This window comes from Mesocricetus auratus, unplaced genomic scaffold, assembly GCF_017639785.1.
Source record: "Mesocricetus auratus isolate SY011 unplaced genomic scaffold, BCM_Maur_2.0 Super-Scaffold_15014, whole genome shotgun sequence".
In the NCBI taxonomy this organism is placed as follows: Eukaryota; Metazoa; Chordata; class Mammalia; order Rodentia; family Cricetidae; genus Mesocricetus; species Mesocricetus auratus.
The window spans coordinates 17,290,532-17,316,856 of NW_024429186.1; the positions used below are offsets into that span (position 1 = coordinate 17,290,532).

Here is a 26,325-nt window from a genome sequence, read left to right on the forward strand (position 1 = left end):
TTTATCACAGCACTAAAAACCCATATAAGAATCACTGAAGAGGAAACTCATAACTTTATCAAGATCCACATTCATGAACAGTTCCTAGAGTAACTATTTCCTTTTATAGTGTATGTTCTCTTATCTCTTCTGGGTTAAGATTATAACTTTACTTTTCTCTTGTTCTTTACTTCTTGTAGGGTGGAGCTTCTTATTATATATTTGGATATGAAGTTCTATTAGTCCATTATTTGATGCCAGTAACACAGTATCCATTACAGACTAGATAAGGAGTTTATTTTGGGTCACAATTCTGAAGGTCAAAGGTGATGATGGTTTTCTTGCTGCCAGTATCCTGAGGCAGTATAGAATATCACTTGATAGAAAAGCAGGGAATGAACACATCTAGCGATCTCTCTGTGCCTCTTACAAAGCCACCTGCATTCAACCATGGATTCTCTATCTTCTCAAAGAAAACTAATCCCAGAGCCCCCATATCTAAACACATGATTTGTTTAAGTTTCCATTGATAGTTTTACTTTCCTTACAATGTGGATTGTGGGTTAATACCCTTACAGTAGGGATTAAATGTCAACCCATGGGCGATACACTTAAACCATATCCAGTTTATAGCAGAAAGTTTCTGTTTTACATTAAAACATTTAATAAATTCCTGCACTATAATAGTTGTACTTTTATTCATTCTATAGTTAATACCAATTATATGTAAGGATCAACTGTCCTTTTCTACCCTATCTTAGGTTATACAGCTGTGTGTATACTATTTTAGAGAATAGATAAAATGGTCTATAGATGCTCAGGCAGGGGAAATTGCTACTATGGTAAATATTTAGTCATTATACATTTTATTTTGTGATTTGTTAGAGAGTTTTGTAGACTTGAAGACTTTTGGCTTCTTCTCAGAATTGACTTTTGTATTTGAGACTCAGGTTTATCCATAGAATTAACAACAAAAGTTGCTTTGTTTATAGCATTTTAAAATGACTAGGTTTTAATTTGAAGATACTATTAATTAAACTCTGAAATAAACTTACTTTCCATCAATGAGCTTTTATGGGAATGACTCTTAAAAACTGCTTTACTATTCTAATAGGATAATGTGCTTTGGCAATAGCATATTAATTTATTAAATCTTGGTTCACCGAGATTAATTTAAGTTCCAGAAGTGCTTGTTAGAACTCAAGAGTATCTTGTATTAGAATGTTTTTTCTAAAATTATTTTAAAAAGGCCAGGCATGGAGTCATACACTCTTAGCCCTAGCATTCAAGTGGCAGAAGCCAGCAGATCTCTGTGAATTCCAGGAAAGTGTGGTCTACATAGCAAGTTCCAGGTCAGTTAGGGTTACGTAGTAAGACCTTGTCTCAAAACCAAATAACAAGATATAATGAAAATTAAAATAAAATTGATTTAAAAAGTATTATCCATTATGGATGTAGATTATTACATATAGTCTATATGCATAATTGTGACTTACTTTTGATCTTTTTCTTCCTTTGAATGCAGTTTCTGTGGAAAGGGACTTTAAAGCATCAGTCTCAAATAACGAAAATACCATCTGTACACCTCCATTGACTTCTGTTTCAGTAAAGTCCCAAGTTGGCTGCAGTGAGGATTATTTGCTTTCCAAATTACCATGTGATGGCAAAGAAGTACCATTTGTGGTGCCCAGGTTTAAATTATCTTATATTCAGCCCAGGACACAAGGAATTCCCTCACATCTGGATGAACTGGAAGGTAAACAATAAAATATCATTTGAAAGTCATCATGAACCATTTAAATGCTGTAAATGGTGTTATTTTGCTTTATATATTTTTCACACAAATCTATACAAATATTTATATTTTGAGTTCTTTTCTGTAGAACAGCTTAATGAACAATATTTTTGAAATGTACCATTGTAGAAACTGATCACAGTATAGCATGGCACATTTATATATAGTTTGGCTTAAAAATGATGTATTTATATTTATATGTGTATGTGTTTATATTGGTGTATGCCTCATTTTTTGATGCCTGTGGAGGCCAGAAGAGAGTATTGGATCTCCTGGAGCTGGAGTTACAAGTGGTTGTGAGCTGCCCCGTGTGGATGCTGGATATTGAACTTTATGCAACTAGAAAGAAAAAAATAATCTGGATACTGAACTTTATGCAACTAGAAAGAAAAAATAATCAGTAAAGAATGAAACAGAAATAGTTTACTTACTATTTTCTAAAGTTTGGTATAATAAGACACAGAGAACAAGCAATTTGCCTGTTCTCCTGTTTCCTGGCAATCTCTTTCCTCCTCTTTCCCCACTCTGCTTTTCTCCTCCAGCCTCCCTTACTCCCCTCTCTCCTCTTCAGGCATACTTCCAGACTAATAGCAACATGAATAAAGTAAATTCCTTGTCTGAAATTTGGCTCATGTTGTAGAGGTTAATTAGTAAGGATAAAATAAAGCATCACGAAGCTCTTAATAAAAAAATAATTTGTATTAGTCCATTAAAATACTGTCAGTCAGTGGCCTTTTCCCCCAAAATTTTAGTAGAAAAATTTCAAGTATGAAAAGGAATTGAAAGAACTTAACAGTAATACCTCTATGTATAAAACTTAAATTGTCCAATTAGCATTTTACTATGTATTTTTATCATTAATTTATATAACGCCATCCTTCTATTCAATATTAACCCTCTTTTTTGGCAGAGAATGGGTGAAACATTTAAGAATGAATTGAAGCCATCAATATACTTCTAAATACTCATACATATCATTACTGAAATTTAGTGACTATTTAGAATTTTATTTTAACATAAATCTTATGTACAATGTACTTTCTTAAAATATTTTAATTTTGTGTGTATTTCCTGAGTTTCAAATATTTTTTGAATATTGACAAATACATATAATTCAAACCTGTGTCAAGGAATATAATACTTGTCTACATATTTTTTATGTTCTGTCTTCTTCTTTCTCTTCTGGGTTCTGATTATACATAGTTTGACTTTTTGATATTGTTCTTTGGGTCTCTGAGACCCACACATACTTTTAGTCTTATAGTCATTGATTTTAATGGCTTTATAGTATCTCCTCGTATGGATGTACCATGCTTCATTTAAAATATATTTCTAGACATATAAGGCTTTAGTTATTTTTCTGTTGCTGTGATAAATACTGTGGCAAAAGGAAGAAGAGTTTATTTTGGCTTTAGAGTAAGAGCAAGAGTTATCATAATGGTGGCGGAGACATGACAGAAAGTGAACAGAGCAGGAAACTGGCTGATCACATACAGGAAGAAGAGAGAATGAGCAATTAAGTGGGGCAGGACTCCAAACCCTCAAATCTTTTTCCTGGTGACAATGGTAACATACTTGTTCAGCAGAGCTGTAGCTCTTAAAGGTTCCATAACCTCTTAACCAGTGCTGCCAGTTGGTGACCAGTGGTTCAAATACATGAAGCATTGGGGGACATTTTTCATCCAAACCACGACAGAATGCTTTAGTATTGTTTTCATGATTAAAAAAGTAAGAAATATATAGCAATAGATGATAGGTTTTCTTTTGTTCTTCTCAGGTATTTACTAGAAAAATTGAATTTGGAATTACATAGAAAAAATTGCTTAACTCTTAAATTAGAAGTTCATTGAAGACACACACATACATACATATGAAAATTACCCAATTAAATTCAAGAAAGTCCTTTTGGAACCCAATTGTAAAAGTCAATGTATATTTATGTGTATGTATGATTGATGGAATAAGAAGGAGGAGGCAATTCTGAGACAACAAACCACTGTCAATAATTATCTAAACTTTTTTTTTAACCCTGTTTCTAAATTTTTTGGTTGTTTTTTTCCACCTTTTTAAATTTAAATTAGAAACAAGCTTGCTTCACATGTCAATCCCAGCTCCCTCTCCTTCTCCTTCTCCCCTACCCTCCCCACTAGGTCCCCCAGCCCCCCACGAATGCCCCCCATTCCAATGCCCAGGGAGGGTGAGGCCCTCCATGGAGGATCTCCAGAGTCTGTCATTTCATCCAGGGCAGGGCCTAGGCCCTCCCCCCAAGAGTTCAGGCTGAGAGAGCATCCCTCTATGTGGGATGGGCAGCCAAATCCATTTGTATGTCAGGAATAAATACTACCCAAGGCCCCATAGTTTGCCTAGGCCTCCTCACTGACACCCACATTAAGGGAGTCTGGATCAGTCCCATGCTTTCCTCCCAGGCATCAGTCGGGTCCTAGAGGTCCCCCTTGTTCAGGTCAGGTGTTTCTGTGGGTTAAACCAGCCCAGTCTTGACCCCTTTGCTCATCAGTCCTCCCTTTCTGTCACTGGATTCCAGGAGTTCAGTTCAGAGTTTAGCTGTGGGTATCTGCCTCTGCTTCCATCACTCACTGGATGAAGGCTCTAGGATGGCATATAATGTAGTGGTCAAACTCATTATCAGGGAAGGACATTTAAGGTAGCCTTTCCCACTATTGCTTAGTTTGCCAGTTGGTGTCATCCTTGTAGATCTCTGGAAATCTCACTAGTGCCAGATATCTCTTCAAACCTGTAGTGGCTCCCTCTATTATGGTATCTCTCATCCTGCTTTCCTCTGTTCTTCCCCCAACTCAACTTTCTTGCTTTCCCATATCCTCCTCTCACCTCCTCTTCTCCCCATCTCTTTTTCCCAGCTCCCTCTCCCCTCCCACCATGCTCCTATTCCCTTCAGGAAATACCGTCCCTTTCCCCCTCTATGGGGTATCATGCATATCTCTCTTAGGGTCCTCCCTGATTCCCAGACTCTCTGGCAGTGGGATTGTAGGCTAGTACTCCACTGTTTCATGTCTAAAATCCATATATGAGTGAGTACATACCATGCTTTTTTTGTGACTGTGTTACCTCACTCAGGATGGTTTCTTCTAGTGTCATCCATTTGCCTGCAAATTTCAAGATTCCATTGTTTTTTTTTTTTTCTGCTGAGTAGTACTCCATTGTATAAATGTACCACATTTTCTCTATCTACTCTTCAGTGGAGGGACATCTGGGTTGCTTCTGCACTTTCACTGACAGAGAGTCTGGGAAACAGGAAGGAACCTAAGAGAGATATGCATGGTACCCCAGAGAAGAGTAATGAGGCAAGATCTTCTGAACAGATTGGGAACATGACAAGGGGTGGGGGGGGAGTGGGAGCTGGGAAGAAGAGAGGGGGAGAAGAGGAAGAGAGAGTAGGTCATGGGGGAACAGGAAGGTTGAGTCGGGGGTAGAATAGGGAGAGAACAGGATGAGACATCCATAAAAGAAGGAGTCATAGGTTAGAAGACAGATCTGGCATCTGTGAGACCTCTAGTGATCTAAAGGGATGACACCAACTGGCAAGCTAAGCAATAGTGGAGAGACAACCAAATGCCCATTCCTGATAATGAACTTGACATCTGCACTATATGCCATCCTAGAACCTTCGTCCAATGACTGATGGAAGCAGAGGCAAACACCCACAGTTAAACACTGAACTGAACCCATGGAACCCAGTGACAGAGAGAGAGAGAGAGAGAGGAGTGATGAGCAAATTGGCAAAGAATAGGCTGGCAAAACCAGGAGAGACAGCTGATCTGAACAAGGGGAGCTCTTGGACCCCAGATCGACAGCTGGGAGGCCAGCATGGGACTGATCCAGATCCCCTGAGTGTGAGAGTCAGTGAGGAGGCCTGGGCAACCTATGGGGCCTTGGGCAGTAGATCGGTGTTTATCCCTGGCATACAAACAGACATAGGTAGTGGTGGTACACAATTATCATCCCAGGACTTGGGAGACAGAGGCAAATGGACAAATGGATCTCTGTTAGTTCAAAGTCACACCAAGCTACACTAAATTCATCCAGTCTAGAAGAGAAACAGCTCACACAAAGGAGATCTCAGCACTTGGGCTCCAAACCTTTAATCCCAGCTCTAGATAGGAGCTGGCATTCAGTATTCAGTCTCAGATATTTATTCTTTAGCCACAATGAGGACAGGACAGCCCTTTCTGACTGAGTTAGAGGTAAGAGGTAGCTTCAGTAGAAATTGCAAAACTCTTTCACAATGATTGTGTAGATTTACATCCCTACTAGCAGAATACAACAGTTATTATTGCTTTATTTTCTTACCAAACACATGTCATTGTCAGTCTTTTTAGTTTTAATCATTTTGTTTACATGTGTATCTTTCTGGGGTTTTAAATCATGTTTTTTTATGACTAATGAGATTTATAGCCTTCCTTCTAAGTGCCTATTTAAGTTGTAAACCAATTTGTGTAGAGGCCAGTTGTATTTGGTTGCATGTGTCTTCTCCCACTTGTAGTTTCCTGTGCACTTTCTTAAGTAACCTTTTGATGAACATCTTTTAAATTTTGGTATAGTTTAAATACTTTTATGATTAATGTTCTGTGTTCAAAACCTTTCTTACAGAAAAGTTAACTATAGAAGGTTAGTCTTTGATGTTTAATTTAGATCTGTGACCTACATATAATTTTCAAAATAAATATGATTAAAGTAAGTCTTTCTCCCCCATATCAGTATCTAGTTAACTTAACATTGTAGTGAAAATACCTTCTTTTCTCCACTGCTGTATGTGGTCACATTACTTATATATCAAACAACCATAAAATAATCACTCTTTCAGGATCTTCTATTCTGTGTATTAATCTGTTTTTCTATCTTTATACCAAAATTCAATTCTTTATAACTAGTACAAAAATAATTTTTAATTTTGTTTTCTTCTTGCTACTTTGTTTTCTAAAGATTTATTTTTATTTATATGTATGTGTCTATGTGTCTTTTGGTTTGCCATGGTGTGTGGGTGCCTGAGGAATCCAGAAGAGGAAGTCAGATGCCCTGGAGCTGGATTTACAGGTAGTTGTTTGCTGCCTGATGTGGGTGCTGGGTTCTGAACTCCAGTCTTCTGGAAAAGCTGCAAGTGCTTTTAACAGCTGAGGTGTCTCTCAAGTCTTTTGATTTTCTTCTTAAAGGTTATGTTACAAATATTCTTGGCTGGAGAGGTAGATAGCTCAGAGGTTAAGAGCACTGACTGCTCTTCCAGAGGTCCTGAGTTCAATTCCCAGCAACCACCTGGTGGCTCACAAACATCTACAATTCAGTCTGGTGTCCTCTCCTGGCATGTAGGCAAAACACTGTAATAAATACATAAATCTTTAAAAAAATTCTTGGTTCTTAGTATTTCTATAAATATTTTCTATTAATTTTGCTGTTGTTATTTGATTTCCAACTTAATTGCATTGTTGTTGAAAAATGCTTTATTTTACTTGAGCCCTTTCAAATAAAAGATCTTATTGTATCTTATTGCTTGTGGTCAATTTTCTAAATGTTGTTTTCTTAAAGTGGATATATGTAATGTTATATATGATAAGTAGAAACGTAAGAGGAAATTCAGGTTGTGAAGTACAGAATTATCTTTGCACAAAGAAAAATGCCAAAAATTTGCCAGTCTTTTAAGAGCAGGATTCTTGGCTCATTCCTTATATCATTCAATTACAATTCTATAAAGGTGTGCTGGTTAAGGTATATATTTTAGTATTATTTGTGACAAAGTATTTCTAGCATGTTCCTTCAGTGTATCACTGTTGGCTTATAGAAACACTTGCTTTCAGGATCTGCTAGAGCATCTTTTGGAGATCAAAAGGCAGAACTTTGCAGTTCGTTCTACCATGGGCCCAGCTATGATGTGTATAATCCATGCTATATATATCAGCACTTTTCACCTGACATAAGTAGGCGCTTTTCTCCTCATTTTGAAACAAAAAAAATGTATGGATCTGGTAAGAAAACATTTTTGTGCTTTTTCTCTGGGCTTATCTTTAGAAAATTTAGAAATTAAATCTAAGACCCTAGCAGAAATAGTTATTATTAAGAGCAGTTTTAAAATAAGAACAAAGCAGACTTCACAAGTGTGTGATAAGTGTTATGGGCTTCTCTCTGGTGTTATAATTAATATACATGTTGACAGATAATGTAATATGTCTTTTGGTAGTTCCAAATTCCATTTTATTTTTCTTTAAAATTTTTATTATGGATTATTTTACATAAATTTTATGTTGTATACTTAATAAATTTTACAATAGATATATTTCCTTTTTAAAAAGGTATTATTTTATTTTATATTGCTTTTCCCTATTTTATATATATTATTTACTTTATTTTTAAATTTAAATTAGAAACAAGGTTGTGCCACCACAATCTATTGAGCCTTGGACAGCAGATCAGTACCCATCCCAAGTATACACACGGTCTCTGGACTCCCATAGAACAATGTGAGGTGCACTCTCACCCTGAACTCTTGGGGAAGGATCTAGGCCCTGCCCTATATGAAATGACAGACTATGGACACCCCCATGGAGGGCCTCACCCTCCCTGGGGGAATGAGGGGATAACGGGGGGGGATGGGGGAGGGCACGGGAGGAGGGGAGGGAAAGGGAGAGGGACCTCGTACTGACTTGTGAAGCAACCTTGTTTCTTATCTAAATTTAAAATGGAAAATAAAAAAAAATTAATAAAAAAAAGACCTAATAAGACAAAAAAAACAAAAAAGAAACAAGGTTGCTTCACATGTCAATCCCAGCTCCCTCTCCCTCTGCTTCCCCTCCTCCCATGCCCTCCCACCAATCCCCCATCCCCCTCCCCCATTTGCCACACCTTTCCCCAGGGAGAGTGAGGCCCTCCATGGTGGGTTTCCATAGTCTGTCATTTCATCCAGGGCAGGGCTTAGGCCCTCCCCCAAGAGTCCAGGCTGAGAGAGTATCTCTCATTGTGGAATGGGCACCCAAAATCTATTTGTATGCCAGGGATAAATACTGATCTACTACTACCCAAGGCCCCATGATTGCCTAGGCCTCCTCACTGACACCCACATTCAGGGGGTCTGGATTAGTCCCATGCTAGATTCCCAGCCATCAGTCTGGGGTTCAAGAGCTCCCCCTTGTTCAGGTCAGCTGTTTCTGTGGGTTAAACAAGCCCAGATCCTAGTCTTCTTCTCCACCCATGGGTCCAGCCAATATATTTCCTTTTTTTTTATGAACTCATGATTGGAGGTAGATACAAATAATAGAGAATAACTAGAATTTTAACGTTTGCTATTTGGGACTCTATCAGTTATATAACTACAATGTGTGTCTCAGATTCATGCAATTCTCACGTTTTTAGATTTTACTGGTCTATATGCACACATACATCAACATCACTAAAAATAACATTTTTTTTTTTTGGTTTTTACGAGACAGGGTTTCTCTGTTTTGGAGGCTGTCGGTCCAGCCTGGCCTCGAACTCACAGAGATCCGCCTGCCTCTGCCTCCCGAGTGCTGGGATTAAAGGCGTGCACCACCAACGCCCAGCACGAAAATAACATATTTTCATAAGGGCTACTCTGTGCTTAGCAGCACTGTGCTAGAATACACACTTAGTGTGCAGAGTTCCTTTTTAAAAAAGATCTTACAGTTTGGGACGAGAACCAGAAATAAAAGAGCACATTTAACTCAGGATTAAAATGTTATAATGTATGTGCTCATTAAATAGTAGTCAAGTTACATTTGTCAGAGAATACTTAATTTGTATCAAATTACTTTTTTGGATGAAGGACTGGGGGAATATAAGCAAAACACACTTAAAATTTGATGTGGATATGAAAATGTGTTGTTCAATTGCTATTGACTTCTATTTAAAGATTAAAATAGTTGAACTTTTAAAGATTTTATCAGAATTTCTGTTTATATAAATTTATATATAATATACATGATGATTCCTGTAGAGATTTGGCTTATGACAATGAAGTAGAATGTCACTGTTTCATTGTTATTAATAAAAATAACTTTTCTCTTGTCCCTTTGTAGTTTGTGATTTAAGGACCAGTAAACTTCCTGGTTCCCCTGGGCTAAGCAAATCTATGTTTGATCTCACAACTTCACCTCAACGATTTATCCAGGTATATAATTATATAACTTTCATTATATGTGAACTTTTCAAATAAAAAGTCAGAACTATATGAATTACATTAGGAATCACATGTATTTCTGTAGCTATGTGTATTACAGTATTTGAAGTATAAGTGCTTGACATTTCCTATAGTCATTATTTTAGGAACATTTCAGTGATTAATAAAAGGCATTATATTTGATTCATTTTGCATAGTTTTGTATCCCTCAATTGGCACAAACTTAAGGATCTTGAGGCAGTTGGGATTTGTAATCATAGTTAAAAGTACTTCTTTGCTTATTGACCGCAATCAGGCAGTTACTAGTATTTCCATTGGGGTGTAAGACTTTAATTTTTCTATAATACTGATCTGGCATCCTTTGATAGTTTAAAGTGTTTCATTCTTAGTTCAGCCAAGTTCTGTTTAAAATTAGGAACTAAGCTAGAAATGGTGCTTCATGCTTGTAATCCCAGCACTAGAAGGCTGAGGCAAGAGGATCATTGAAGAATATGAGAAAAGCCTAGGCCAGAGAGTAAAACCTTGTCTGAAAACACCAAAAAATAAAAAAAGTAAACATCAGATAAGTTATCTGTCATCCTGTGAGGGGAAAAGCACCCTGAACATTTTCACATATATACTTATGGACTTCGCTTTGTTGTTGGAGAAGGCATGCTTTATAAATGGGCATATATTCTAAATTATCTCTAATAATCCTGTCATTAATTTCTAAATACATAATGCTTTATAGTCCTGTGATGGCTTCTGAATTTTTATTTGTATGAAGTTTGCATGATGCAGTAATGTTCCTGGTCTAAAGGGACTATGCTTTGATAATTCTGTTTTACACTTTTATAGGTTACTGGACACTTCCAGTAATGTATGCAATATGAAAATTAATACCAAACCAAAACTACTAAAGGCTTTCCAATATTATCTATGAAGGTATTTTTTGATACATGTTAGAGTGTTTCTTCTCCTACAAAAGTGGGAAATTCTGACTGATAATACTGACAGAGTTTGATATCAAGGTATTTATTGGGGCATAAATATGAAAGGTTTTAAAGTTTGGTATGCAGTTTCTGGCTGAAGTATTTTTGTTGTTGTTGCAGAGACATGACTCATTGTCCAGTGTGCCTAGTAGTTGTTCTTCAAGGAAAAATTCTCAGGGCAGTAACAGAAGCCTGGGTAAGGACTGCAGTATCCTATTTATACTGTTTTACAGGTTATTTCTACTCAGTAATAGTTTGAAAGTGTTATAATTGGATAAAGAAAAAATGTTCTATACATTCTTTATGCTTGTTATTGAACCTATGTTGACAGTAGTATCACAAACTCAGATCAGATAGATCATGGCTCAGTGTTCAGACAAGAATGAATATTTTTTAAAGTAAGCCATTACATATCTTTTGACACACACACACACACACACACACACACGCACACACACACACACACACACACGGAATCAGTATGAAATTGGCATCTTTCATGGCTCCCGTGGGAGAGGGCAATACTAATTTGAAGGAGGTTATATAAAAGAATATAAGGACACACACACACCCACACCCACACACACTGGGGGGGGGGGTAGATTTTTTTGTTTGTTCATTTAGATAAGGTTTCTCTGTATAACCTTGGCTGTCCTATAGACCAGGCTGGCCTCAAATTCACAGAGATACATTGGCCTTTGCCTCTTGAGTACTAGGATTAAAGGCAGGCACCACCACTACCTGGCTTATTTGTGTTTTAAAGTATATATATTAAGGAGCTTTTAGAAGCACATAGATCTTACAAGTGCTGTTTGCAAAAGTTTGCAGAGTTTTAACCCAATCACTCACATTGCAATTTTGTTAAATTCTTACAGTATATGCATTCTTAGTGTATTTTATGTCTAGAGCTTCACTAAAAAAGATACAAGAGTGAGTTTGTCTTACAACATTGGAAACTTAAAAAAAATATCAGTTTTTGCCAGGTATGTTGGCACATGCTTTATAGTCAAAGGCAGGCAGATCTGGGTGATTTCAAGACCAGCTTGATCTACATGAGTTTCAGAATAGGCATAGTAAGATCTTGTCTCAAAAATTCTTTATCTATCTATCTATCTATCTATCTATGTATCTATCTATGTATCTATATATGTATGTATATGTGTATATTTTTTAAAAATTGGTTTGTATCAAATGAGCTTAGATGGATTAAGAAGACTGCATGGAATTTATATTTTTTGTCCTTTATAATTCAGATACAATTACCCTATCAGGAGATGAAAGAGACTTGGGGAGATTGAATGTGAAATTGTTTTATAATTCTTCAGCAGAACAGATTTGGATCACAGTTCTGCAGGTAAATTAGTGTAATTAATACTGATTTTTGTTATTAAATTGAATATTTTTAATCAGCATGTATCTAGTGTTGCTTCTTCTTGGAGAAGGGGGTCAGTAATTGTCTTCATAATTTAGGATTCTATTGTATTTTGCAGAGTGTTTAATAAAGTATTTAACAATGAACTGCTAGAAGGAAACAGGAAAAGTTTCAAGATACAGGTTTAGGTAAAAAACTATTTGATCAGGACTCTAATAGCCCAGGAAACAACTCCAAAGATCAACAAGTGGAATTTCATAAAATTTAAAAGCTTCTGAATAGGAAAGGAAACTATCAGCAGAGTGAATGGACAGCCTACCTGGGAGAAAGTCTTCGCCAGTTATACTTTAGACAAGGAGTTAGTATCTTGAATATATAAAGAAATGAAAACATTAAACAACAAAACCTCCAAACTGCCAGTCAATAAGTGAACACTAAACTGAACAGAGAGACCTTGAAAGAAGGAATACAAAAGGATAACAAATTCCTAAGTAATGTTCCGTATCCTCAACCATCAGGGAAATGCCTATCTTCAAAAGCAAATGACAACAAATACTAGTGAGGATGCTGGGGAAAAGGAATCCTTTGTGGGAGTGTAAACTGGTGTAGCCACTGTGGAAATCATTATAGAGAGGTCGCAAAAAAAACCCAACAAACTAAAAATAAAGCTACCATATGACTCAGCTGCTAGGCATGTACCCAAAGGACTATAAGTCTCATTACAGATTTACTTGTATATTCATGTTTATTGCTTTTCTATTCACAGTAGCAAAGAAATTAAATCAACTTATATGTGTGTCAGCATAAGAATTGATTTTAAAGATATGGTATATACACACAATGGAATTTTATTTAGCTATATAAATGTGAAAATTTCAGGAAAATGAATAGATCTGAAAATAAACAAGTTAAACAAGACTCAGAAGATAAACAACATGCTCTCTTTCACATGTGGACCCTGCTTTTAATTTTTATATGGACATGTTGGATGTTAGGAAATTAGAAAGAGGACCATAAAAGGGGTGTTTATGGCTTCTTTTAAAATTGTTATGGAATAGAGTTTTTAAGGATAAGGTTTATGGATGATAATGGAATATAGGTAACTTGAAAGCTAGAAGAGGATAACTGGGTACAAATGAGAGGCGAGAGGAGTATAGGAAGAGTATTAACCAAAACAAGTATATATTAAAATGTCATGATGGAAACTAATAGGAATCTAGAAAAAGTCAAAATGTTAATATGATGAAACATGAAATCGTAATATTCTAAAATTTATTAAAAATTTAATTAAAAAATCATTAACTCAATAGAACATATTAGCACACATCTTCAATCCCAGTACTCTGGAGGCAGAGGCAGGTGGATCTTTGAGGCCAGCCTCATCTACATAATGAGTCCCCAAAACCAGGGCTATGTCTGTAGTCTCAAAAAAGTTATTAACTAATACATACATCACAAATATTTGTATTGTCAAAGTCCTTTGTAAAAACATAAATTATGCTTTCAATTTATTTTTGTTTTTAGTGCAGAGATGTAATTTGGCCCTCTAGTTATGGAGACACTCCCACAATATCTATAAAAGGAATTTTAACTTTGTCCAAACCAGTGCATTTCAAATCTTCAGCCAAAGAAGCTTCCAATGTAAGTGGCTTTGTGTATTTGAATTTTTTCATTTTTCTCATATTTATCTCTTTTATTTCTGTAAAATGTGAGAATAAGAAAGTGTTTTGTTTTGAAGAAATTTGCTTTTAAAAGATGATTTTAAATTCTAAGAGTATTTACTGTTTCTTTGGTATTAAGATGAATTTAAAAAGAAAACTGTAATTAGCTAGAATATATAGAAGATTACCAATAGGTAAGAAACTTCTTTACTTTTCTTGCTTCCAATACTCTTTGGCTTTGAAAGTCATTACAGAATTGCAGTTAATCTTGTTCCACAAATCTTCCAATTATAGTAACTAGAAGGATTATTTTCTTGAGTTTTATTTTATAGATTGTTTTCACATTAATTTAAATACATGCCCATTATTGTCTTTTGATATGTTTAAAAAGTTGTTTATATAGGGAAATGAAAATATATTTTAAGATTCTTTATGTTTACGTGTGTGTGTGTGTATTGGTTTGTACACATAAGTACAATGCACATTTTGGCTAGATGATTGCATCTCTTGGAGCGGCAATTAACAGGTGGGTGTAAAGCCACTTGATATGGGTGCTGAGACTTGAACTCATGTCCATTGTAAAAACAGTATACACTCAGCGTGTGCTTGGGGTCTGCCACTGCAGCTGCCATCCCAGCAGCGGGAGCCAATGCACCCCAGCATCCTAGTCCATTTCTCCACCTATGGGACCAGGAAGAGGAGAGCTACCAGAGCATTGGTCTTACCTGCACTCACTGGAAGTGAACCCTGGTCCTGCGAACCCAGGTCCCATACGCACCAGGAGAGGAAGAGGCTCCTTCTGCACCTACTGGAAGAAGGGATGGGAAGGAGACAATATAAAAACACACTCAGCAACACAAAAACAAATATGTCACCACCAGAGTCTAGAGACTCTACACCAGCAAGACTCGAACATTCCAACATAAATGAAGGAGAAGGGAATGACCTTAAAAACAACTTCATGAAAATAATAGAGGCCGTCAAAGATGAGATGGGAAAATCCCTTAAAGAGTTAGAAGAAAAAACAAACCAAAAAATGCAAGAAATGGAGGAAAAGATACAGCAAAAATTGCAAGAAACAGTTCATAAAGTGCAAGGACTGAAATCTGAAATAGAAACAATAAAAAAACCACAGTCTGAAGGAATGCTGGAAATAGAAAAGCTGGGCAGACAATCAGGTACTACAGATGCAAGCATAACCAACAGAATGCAAGATATGGAAGAGAGAATCTCAGGTGTTGAAGATACACTGGGAGAAATAGATTCATCGACCAAAGAAAATCTTAAGTCCAACAAATCCCTAACACAAAATATTCAAGAAATATGGGACACTGTGAAAAGACCAAACTTAAGAATAATTGGTATAGAAGAAGGTGAAAAAGACCAAACTTAAGAATAATAGGTATAGAAGAAGGGGAAGAAACCTACCTCAAAGGGGCAGAAAACATATTCAACAAAATCATAGGAGAAAACTTTCCCAACCTAAAGAAAGACATGCCAATGAAAGTACAAGAAGCTTACAGAACACCAAATAGAGTTGACCACAAAAAAAGTTTCCTTGCCACATAATAATCAAGACCCCAAACATAGAGAATAAAAAAGAATATTAAGAGCTGCTAAGGAAAAAGGCCAAGTAACATATGAAGAAAAACCTATCAGAATTACACCTGACTTCTCCATGGAAACTCTGAAAGTCAGAAGATCCTGGATATATATTCTACCAACACTAAGAGACCATGGATGCCAGCCCAGACTGCTATACTCAGCAAAGCATTCAATCACTATAGATGGAGAAAACAAGATATTGCATGACAAAACAAGATTTAAACAATACCTATCCACTAACCAAGCCCTACAGAAAGTTTTGGAAGGAAAACTCCAACCCAAGGAAGTTAGCTACAACCAGAAAAACATAGGCAATAGATAATCCCACTTTACCAAGAGGCAAAAGAAATAACAGGTGGAAATCCACATAAAATTCCACCAACAACAATGATTCCAAAACAAACAAGAATGAGCAATCAATGGTCACTAATATCCCTCAATATTAATGGTCTTCACTTGCCCATAAAAAGACATAGGCTAACAGAATGGATTCGAAGACAGAATCCATGCTTCTGCTGCATACAAGAAACACACCTCAGCTTCAAAGACAGTGTTAACCTCAGAGTTTAGGGTTGGGAAATGGACCCAAGAAACAAGCAGGGGTAGCAGTCCTAATATCTAACAAATTAGACTTTAAACTAAAATCAATCAGAGATGAATGAGGTCATTACATACTCATCATAGGAAAAATTAACCAAGATGAAGTCTCAATTCTGAACATCTATGCTCCAAATATAAAGGCATCCACATTTGTAAAAGAAACATTACTAAAACTCAAATCACATATAAAACCTCACACACTTACAGTGGGAGACTTCAACACTCCACTCTCACCACTAGGCAGAACTATCAGACAGAAACTTAACAAAGAAGTAAAGGAACTAATAGAAGTTATGACTAAACTGGGATTAACAGACATCTATAGAACACTCCAACCAAACACAAAATAGTATACCTTCTTCTCAGCTCCACATGGAACCTTCTCAAAGGCAACATAGCAAAACCTCAACAGGTACAAAAAATTGGAATATCTCTATATATCTTATCAGACCACCATGCTCTAAAGTTAGATTTCAACAACAACACAAACTGCAGAAACCATACAAACTCATGGAAATTGAATAATGTGCATTTGCACCATTCCTGGGTCTAAGAAGAAATAAAAATCTTCCTAGAATTCAAGGAGAATGAAGAAACAACATACCAAAACTGACGGGACACTTTGAAAGTAGTGTTAAGAGGAAAGTTCATAGCACTGAGTGCCCATGTGAAGAAACTGGAGAATACTCACACTAGAGAACAACTGAAAACTCTAGAACAAAAGGAAGCAAACTTACTCTGGAGGAGTAGATGACAGGAAGCAATCAAATTGAGGGCTGAATTCAATGTAGTAGAAACTAGGAAAGCAATACAAAGAGTGTGAACATGCAAATTAACAAAATCAGAAATGAAAAGGGTGACATAACAACAGACACTGAGGAAATCCAGAGTATCATCAGGTCTCATTTTGAAAACCTATACTCCACAATATTGGAAAATTTAAAGGAAATGGACAATTTTCTTGATAGATATCATTTACCAAAATTAAATTAAGAACAGATAAGCAATTTAAATAGACTTATGACCCCCTAAGGAAATAAAAGCAGTCATCAAATGTCTCCCAATCAAAAAAAAAGCCCAGGTCCAGATGGCCTCAGTGCAGAATTCTATCAGAAATTCAAAGAACAGCTTACCAGTTCTCCTCAAAAGTATTCCATGCAATAAAAACAAAAGGGTCTTTGCCAAACACTTTTTGCGAGGCTTGAATAACATTGATACCCAAGCCACACAAAGACACAACCAAGAAAGAGAACTTCAGAACAATATCCCTCATGAACATTGATGCAAAAATACCCAATAAATACTGGCAAATTGGATCCAAGAACACATCACAAAAATCATCCACCATGATCAAGTAGGTTTCATCCTAGGGATGCAGGGATGTTTCAGCATATGAAAATCCATCAATGTAATCCATCATATAAACAAGCTGAGAAATGAAAATGACATGATCATCTCACTAGATGCTGAAAAAGCCTTTGACAAAATCCATCACCCCTTCATGATAAAGGTCTTGGAGAGATCTGGGATAACAAGAACATACCTCAACATAATAAAAGCTGTATACAGAAAACCAACAGCCAACATCAAGCTAAATGGAGAGAACAAGGCAATTCCTCTAAAATCAGGAACAAGATAAGGCTGTTCCCTCTCTTCATACCTCTTCAATATTATACTTATAGTTCTGGCTAGAGCAATAAGACAACAAAAGGAGGTCAAGGATATACAGATTGGAAAGGAAAAAGTCAAACTTTCACTATTTGCAGATGATATGATAATTTACATAAGTGACCCAAAAACTCTACCAGGGAACTCATACAGCCGATAAACACCTTCAGCAAAGTGGCAGGATACAAGATCAACTCAAAAAAATCAGTAACCCTACTATATACAGACGATAAAAGGGCTGAGAAATAAGTCAGATTAAACATCATCCTTTACAATTGCCACAAACAACATAAAATACCTTGGGGTGACTCTAACCAAACAAGTGAAAGACTTATATCTCACGAACTTTGAGTCTTTAAAGAAAGAAATTAAACAAGATACCAGAAAAATGGAAAGATCTCCCATGCTCTTGGATAGGTAGGATCAATGTAGTAAAAATAGCATTCTTGTCAAAAGCAATCTACAGACTCAATGGAATCCCCATCAAAATCCTAGCATATTTCTTCACAGACCTTGAAAAAACACTTCTCAACTTTATATGGAAAAACCCAGGATAGCCAAAACAACCCTGTTAAACAAAGCAACATCCGGAGGCATCACCATCCCTTACTTCCAGCTCTATTGTAGAGCTATAGTCCTGAAAACAGCTTGGTATTGGCACAAAAATAGACAGGTAGTCCAATGGAATCGAATTGAACACCCTGATATTAACCCATACACGTATAAATTCCTGATCTTTGACAAAGAAGCTAAAATTATACAATGGAAAAAGGAAATTATCTTCAACAAATTGTATTGGCATAACTGGATGTTGGTATGTAGAAGACTGCAGATAGATCCATGTCTATGGACATTCACAAAACTTAAGTCCAAATGGATCAAAGACCTCAATATAAATTCATCCATACTGGCCTTCTTATAAGAGGAATTGGAAGGTAACCTTGAATGAATTGGTATAGGAGACCATTCCCTGAACATAACACCAGGAGCACAGACACTGAGATTGACAATTAATAAATGGGACCTCCTGAACCTGAGAAGCTTCTGTAAGGCAAAGGATACAGTCAACAAGACAAAAAGGGAACCCACAGCATGGGAAAAGATATCCACTAACCCCACATCTGACAGAGGGCTGATCTCCAAAATTTACAAAGAACTCAAGAAGCAAGTCTCTGAAATACCAGTGGATTCAATTAAAAAGTGGGGTACAGAATTAAATAGAGAATTTTCAATAGAGCAGTCTAAAATGGCTGAGAGACACTTGAGAAAGTGTTCAACATCCTTAGCTATTAGGGAAAAGCAAATCAAAACAACTCTGAGATACCATCTCACTCCTGTCAGAATGGGTAAAATAAAAAACATCAAGGAAAGTTTATGCTGGAGAGGATGTGAAGAGAGGGGAACACTCCTCTACTGCTGCTGGGAGTGCCAACTCATACAGCCACTTTGGAAATCAGTATGGAGATTCCTCAGGAAAATGGGACTTAGTCTACCACAAGACCCAGAAATTCCACTCTTAGGCATATACCCAAAAGATGCACATTCATACAACAAGGACATCTGTTCCACTATGTTCATAGCAGCATTGTTTGTAATAGCCAGATCCTGGAAGCAACCTAGATGCCCCACAACTGAATAGTGGATAGAGAAAATGTGGTACATTTACACAATGGAGTACTACTCAGCAGAAAAATAAAACAATGTAATCTTGAAAATTGCAGGCAAATGGATGGCATTAGAAGAAACCATCCTGAGTGAGGTATCCCAGGTACAAAAAGACAAACATGGAATGTATTCACTCATTTATCGATTTTAGACATGGATCAGGGGAATGCCAACCTACAATCCCACTGCCAAACCTTCATCCAGCGACTGATGGAAGCAGAGGCAGATACTCAGAGCTAGACACTGAACTGAACTCCTGGAACCCAGTGACATAAAGGGAAGAGTGATGAGCAAAGGGGTCAAGACCATGCTGGTGAAACCCACAGAGACAGCTGACCTGACAACGGGGAGCTCTTGGGCCCCAGACTGATGACTGAAAGGCCAGCATGGTATTGATCCAGACTCCCTGAATGTGATGTCAGTGAGGGGATCTTGGTAATCTTTGGGGTCTTGGGTAGTAGATCAGTGTTTACCATGGTGTATGAATGATCTTTGGGAGCCTATTCCAAATATAGGGATGCTCTCTCAGCTTGGACACATGGGTGGGGGACTAAGCCCTGCCCTGGATGAAATGATACACTCTGGAGATCCCCTATGGAGGGCCTCACCCTCCCTGGGGAATGGTGTGGGGATTGGGTGAGGGCTTGGGAGCTGGTGGAGGGACAACAGAGGAGGTGAAGCAGAGGGAGCTGGGATTGACCTATGAAGCAAGCTTGTTTCTAATTTAAATAAAAAATATACACTCTAAGCCATTTCTCCAGCCCTGAAAAGATAGCTTTTACGAGAACATATCATCTTTAAAATAATATAATTCAAGTATCTAAGAACTCAAGAAAATTCATTTTTAATTTTAATAATGAAATACATACTGCTATTTTAACTTAATATGATTAGGAAATATTTTATTGAAATTTTGTATACTGTATATTCTAATCATGCTTTCTCCCTTCCCCAACTCCTTCCAGATTCTCTGAACCCTCCAATTCTGCACAGGAATTTTTTTGATTACTCTAAAATAGTGGTTCTTAATATGTGGGTTGCAACTCCATAGGGTTACATATCAGATATCATGAATATCAGATATTTACATTACAATTCATAACAATAGCAAAATTATAGTTATGAACTAACAACAAAATTTTATGTTTAGTCAGGTCACCACAATATGAGGAAGTGTATTAGGGGGTTGCAACATTAGGAAGTTTGAGAACCACTGCTCTAAACATATATATTTATAGCTATTAATATAGCTTTTTACTTGAAATATGTTCTAGGAAAATAATCTAAAATGCAAACTAAAACATAATATATTGGTAATTTTAGAGATAGTAGATATTCTTGTAAGCATACTCTAAATACCTTTCTTAGGTATAAAACTTATTTTATGATGGCATATCAGCCTTTTTAATATTTATGTTTAATGTTTTCTTGTTTTTTAAGGCTATTGAGTTTATGGAAACTTTTGTGTTTGCTATTAAACTACAAAATCTACAAACTGCAAGACTTGTATTTAAGATTCAAACCCAGACTCCCAGGAAGAAAACCATTGGAGAATGTTCTCTATCACTCAGAAGTCTTAGTACACAGGAAGTGGATTACTCGTTGGAAATAATACCACCTTCAAAAACATCTGTAAGTGATAGTAGTATATACTACTAAACATAGTTCACATCTTTCACATGGTTTAATAATGACCTTTATTGTTGGAGGTTAATTTGTACAATATATTATGTTGGAAGACTGTGAAAGCTCTCAAGAAGCAATATAATTTTAAAGTAATATTTTAGAAATAATTTATAAAACATTAACATATCAAATTTTTCTTCATTTTATCCAAAATAACATCATACTATCCTTTTCTAGTACACTTTTCATCAATGTTTCATACTGTAGGAGTAACAATGCAGAGGCAATAATTATGACATACGAATAACTTCAAATAATTTTAAACATGTTTTGTAGCTAAGGACTCAGAAAAAATAAGTATAAATCATAAAGTCTTTATACAATCTGAGATTACTATAAAGTACGATTAAGAAAATGGTTTTAACCATAGGTAACCTGTGTATCTGTTCACAAATTGGTTAGAATGGAATTTGGGTTTCCCTGCGCCATTACTAGTGATGGAGTCCAGGACCTTCCACATACTGAACTCATGTTCTACTGTTAAGCTGCAACCTACCCTCATCACAGAATGGAAATTTGTTTTCATTTTAATTAATACATTTTTGCTTTTACATAAAACCATTTTATGTTTATTTTGGGAAACAGTATGTATGCTGTAAGATGTGTGTGAAGGTCAGAGGGCAACTTGTGGGAAATGGTTCTCTTCATTGTGTAGTTCCTGGGATCAACTCTGATGTCAGGCTAGGTAACAACCACCTTTGAACTGAGCCGTCTCTTGAACCAAGAATGGAGGTTTTTAAAGTTATTATTTTTGGTTGGGATAACATTTATAGAAATTAGCCTTAGTCTATAGAAGAACAAATCTATTATGATTTTAAATTTAGGTAGGATTTGTATTTTACTTCTTTAAAAAAAGTTTAGGATGTCATGAAGTACTAATTTAAAGAACCATAGCTATGCATTAGTTCGTTTGAGAATTTTAAAAGTATGTTCATACCTAAACCAATAAAGTTATTTTGGGGGGGGCGATTAGGATAGAGACATTTGTAGTCTTCAATAGCTAGTGTATTGCCCGATTTGAGAACCACCAAATTGGAAGTGAGAAGTTAGAGAGTAAAATATTAAAAAACAAAGAATTACTAATTAAAATTTCTAGTTGTTTCTTGACTGTATTTTAAATCTCAGCCACTAATGTGTGTATTTATAACATTTGCTACAACATTTTAAAACTTATTTATCTTTTTTTGCTGTTGAAACATAGTAATTATCAAAGAAGGTTGTCACTGGCATTATTTATAATAGCTTAGTAGATAGTAACATACAGAAGATACAAATATCAGGTGTATATTTCATGCATTAAATACTAAAGATAGTACTGGTATGTCAGAAGATAGCATAGTGAAGGAAGTTGGGAAATTGAATGGTTATGGCTGCATTATTTTTAAACTAAACTTTATCATAAAACTTCAAATAAAAACATTACACATTGAAATTAAATTAAGTCTATATATCAATGAGCTTTTATGCAGTAAAATAGTTATTGTGAAGCTGTGGAGCTTCTCATTAGAGATTTTATACTTTCACTATTGAATATGTTGAGTTTTTTGTTCGTTTTTCGAGACAGGGTTTCTCTGTATTGTTTTGGAGGCTGTCCTGGAACTCTGTAGACTGGCCTTGAACTCACAGAGATCCTCCTGCCTCTGCCTCCTGAGTGCTGGGATTAAAGATGTGTGCCACCAACGCCTGGCTTGAATATGTTTCTAAGCATTAAACCAAAATAATCAAATGACAGAATTAGAAGTAGAAAAACAATTATTGTCATTCATAACTCATGTCTATTATCTATAGTTAGTCCTTGTTCATCTCCTAATATTTAGATTTTCTTTTTTCTTATCTACATGTTATACTGTACTCCCATACATATGTGTGTTTACATGTATTATTGGCCAGGTTATGCACATGAAGAAGACCATGCAATTATTTTCTTTCTGAGATTGTTGAACTTATTTAATATTATAAATTACAAACTTATACATTTACTGTAAATTTTGTGCCTATACTAGGCAAGCAATCTATCCTCAACTGTCCCTCTCCCATTTTCTTTAAAAGATAGTTGTTCAGTAAGTTGCTCTGGCTTCTGTTGAACTTGCCATGTTCCTGCCTTATCCTCCTAAGTAGCTGAGATCACTGGTCTATATTACCAGTCTTTGCGGTATAAATATTCTTATTTAAATGCCATGAGCAGAAACATATTTTTTCATATAGGATCTCACTATGTACTCCTGAGTAGTCTCAAATTCACTGTCCTACCATCAAAGACACTTTTGTTTTAATAGGTACAGGTTTTATTGTGTGCATGGTGTTTGAATTATTGTTGAGTTGTTGATCCATTCTCATTCTTAAACCTCAAGCACTAGATTTGCTTATTTCTTAGGAGACATCATTTGTTGCTAAAATAAACACATTTTATGATCATAGTAAAACAGTGGTTCTCAACTTTCTAATGCTGTAACTTTTAATATAGTTCATCATGTGATGACCCCCCAACCATAAAATTATTCTCATTGCTACTTCATAACTAGTTTTACTACTGAGTTGTGTTTTGATTCCTAAAACCATTGGAAATATGTGTTTTCTGATAGTCACGACACTTAGGTTGAGAACTGCTGTAGTAAAAATTTTTAAGGGGGAAAATAACCTCAGTGTATGTTTTAGGATTTCTATTGCTGTGAAGAGATGCTGTGACCACACCAACTCATGAAGGACAACATTTAATTTGGGTGGCTTAAAATTCAGAGGTTTAGTTTATTGTCATCATGGCAAGAAATGGCAGTGTGTAGGCAGACATGGTGCTGGAGAAGGAGCTGAGAGTCCTACATCTTGATCTGCAGGGAACACAAAGTGAACTGTGTTACTGGGTGTAGCTTGAACGTGGGAGACCTCAGAGTGACAAACTTTTTCCAACAAGACCACACTTACTCCAACAAAGCTATGCCTCCTAATAGTTCTACTCCTTTTGGCAGCCATTTTCTTTCAAACTACCACAGTGTAGTTTGTGTTTTCTAAGCAGTTTGGTTTTCAATAAAGCTAAAACATAGAATCATGAACTTTCAAATTCTTATTAAAACAAGATCATGTTTTAAGAAAATACTCATACTTCAGTCACTGGCATGTACATAGAAAGTTGTTTTACTTTTGTTTCTTTCCAATGGTCCAATTAAGAAGAATGTTTGGCAATTATCAAACACTGTATAAAACTCTTTGAGAAGTGTTAAACGTTCTGTAACTTTATTAAAATTAATACTGTAGTTCTCTATGCTAAGCCCTGGCAAGATCTGCAGTGCATGTTCCTGCCATATTCTCATTTTTATTCTTTTCAGATCATTAATAGCAATAGCCTTTTGTACTTGTAAAATTGTGTTTTTCACTTCAAGGACCTTCTAATCCATAAAAGTGGTCTGTGTTCTGTTATATTTCACAAGTGAATCACCAGTTTTTTTTTTTGGTGTTTGTTTTGTTTGATTTTGCTGTTGGCCAGCAATTTTGTGGAGTATGTTTTATTTTCTCCCCTTAAGTATTCTTTATTTTATTGTTTACCTCAGGTTTTCTTTGACCTTTTCCTTGCAATCTATTACCTCATTGCTTTGACTAGCTTCTTTCTTGCCAGACTTTCTTGGCTTACTTCCATTCAGAATAGTAATGTAACTCTTTTTTATGGTATTTTAAAATTTAAATTAGAAACAAGCTTGCTGATTCACATGTCAATCCCATCTCCCTCTCCCTCTCCTCCTCCGCATCCCCCATCTACCCCTCCCAACCACCCACCCAATCTTCACTCCCCTCCCCAAGGAGGGTGAGACCCTCCATGGGGTGTCTCTAGAGTCTGTCATTTCAGCCAGGGCAAGGCCTAGGTAATCCCCCTTGTGTCCAGGCTGAGAGGGCATCCTTCCATATGGGATGGGCTCCCAAAGTCGATTTGTATGCCAGGGATAAATACTGATCTACTATCCAAGGCCGCATAGATTTCTGAGGCCTCCTCGCTGACACCCACATTCAGGAGTTCTGGATCAGTCCAATGCTGGTCTCTCAGCCATCAGTCTGGGGTCCAAGAGTTTCCCCTTGTTCAGGTCCACTGTCTTTGTGGGCTTCACCAGCCTGGTCTTGACCCCTTTGCTCATGAGTCCTCCCTTTCTGTCACTGGATTCCATGAGTTCAGCTCAGTGTTTAGCTGTGGGTATCTGCCTCTGCTTCCATCACTCACTGGATGAAGGCTCTAGGATGGCATATAATGTAGTGGTCAAACTCATTATCAGGGAAGGGCATTTAAGGTAGCCTTTCCCACTATTGCTTAATTTGCCATTTGGTGTCATCCTTGTAAATCTCTGGAAACCTCACTAGTGCCAGATCTCTCCTCAAACCTGAAATGGCTCCCTCTAGTATGGTATCTCTCATCCTGCTCTCCTCTATTCTTCCCCCAACTCAACCTTCCGGCTCCCCCACGTCTTCCTTCCCTTCCTCTTCTCCCCCTCTCTCTTTCCCAGCTCCCTCTCCCCTCCCCACATGCTCCCAATCTGCTCAGGAGATCCTGTCCCATTCCCCTTCTCTGGGGTACAATGCATATCTCTCTTAAGGTCCTCCCTGATTCCCAGACTCTCTAGCATTGGGATTGTAGACTGGCACTCCTCTGATTCATGTCTAAAATCCATATATGAGTGAGTGAGTAAATACAATGTTTGTGTTTTTGTGACTGGGTTACCTCACTCACGGTAGTGGTTTTCTAGTGCCATCCATTTGCCTGCAAATGTCAAGATTACATTGGTTTTTTTCCTGCTGAGTAGTACTCCATTGCGTAAATATACCACATTTTCTCTATCTACTATTCAGTTGTGGGGCTTCTAGGTTGCTTCCAGGATCTGGCTATTACAAATAATGCTGTTATGAACATCGTGAAATAGATGTCCTTGTTATATGAATGTGCATCTTTTGGGTATATGCCTAAGAGTGGAATTTCTGGGTCTTGTGGTAGGCTGATTCTCATTTTCCTGAGGAATCTCCATACTGATTTCCATAGTGGCTGCACAAGTTGGCACTCCCACCAGCAGTGGAGGAGTGTTCCCCTTTCACCACATCCTCTCCAGCATAAACTGTCCTTGGTGTTTTTTATTTTAGCCATTCTGACAGGAGTAAGATGATATCTCAGAGTTGTTTTGATTTGAATTTCCCTA

The 26,325-nt window shown here is 36.6% G+C and overlaps 1 protein-coding gene across 4 annotated transcripts in view; it reads left to right on the forward strand.

Moving 5' to 3' along the window:
* Tc2n (tandem C2 domains, nuclear) overlaps positions 1 to 26,325 on the forward strand; it is a 50,402-nt gene that overhangs the window by 11,657 nt on the left and 12,420 nt on the right. For 2 of the 4 annotated variants that reach the window (XM_040742619.1, XM_040742616.1), the window contains exons 3-10: positions 1,505 to 1,735; positions 6,809 to 6,844; positions 7,600 to 7,767; positions 9,832 to 9,923; positions 11,024 to 11,099; positions 12,157 to 12,257; positions 13,800 to 13,916; positions 20,915 to 21,106. In XM_040742619.1, coding sequence (XP_040598553.1) covers positions 1,505 to 1,735; positions 6,809 to 6,844; positions 7,600 to 7,767; positions 9,832 to 9,923; positions 11,024 to 11,099; positions 12,157 to 12,257; positions 13,800 to 13,916; positions 20,915 to 21,106 — 1,013 coding nt within the window. The remainder of the gene's footprint in view (positions 1 to 1,504; positions 1,736 to 6,808; positions 6,845 to 7,599; positions 7,768 to 9,831; positions 9,924 to 11,023; positions 11,100 to 12,156; positions 12,258 to 13,799; positions 13,917 to 20,914; positions 21,107 to 26,325) is intronic. The other 2 variants (XM_040742617.1, XM_040742618.1) reach the window with 2 other exon arrangements.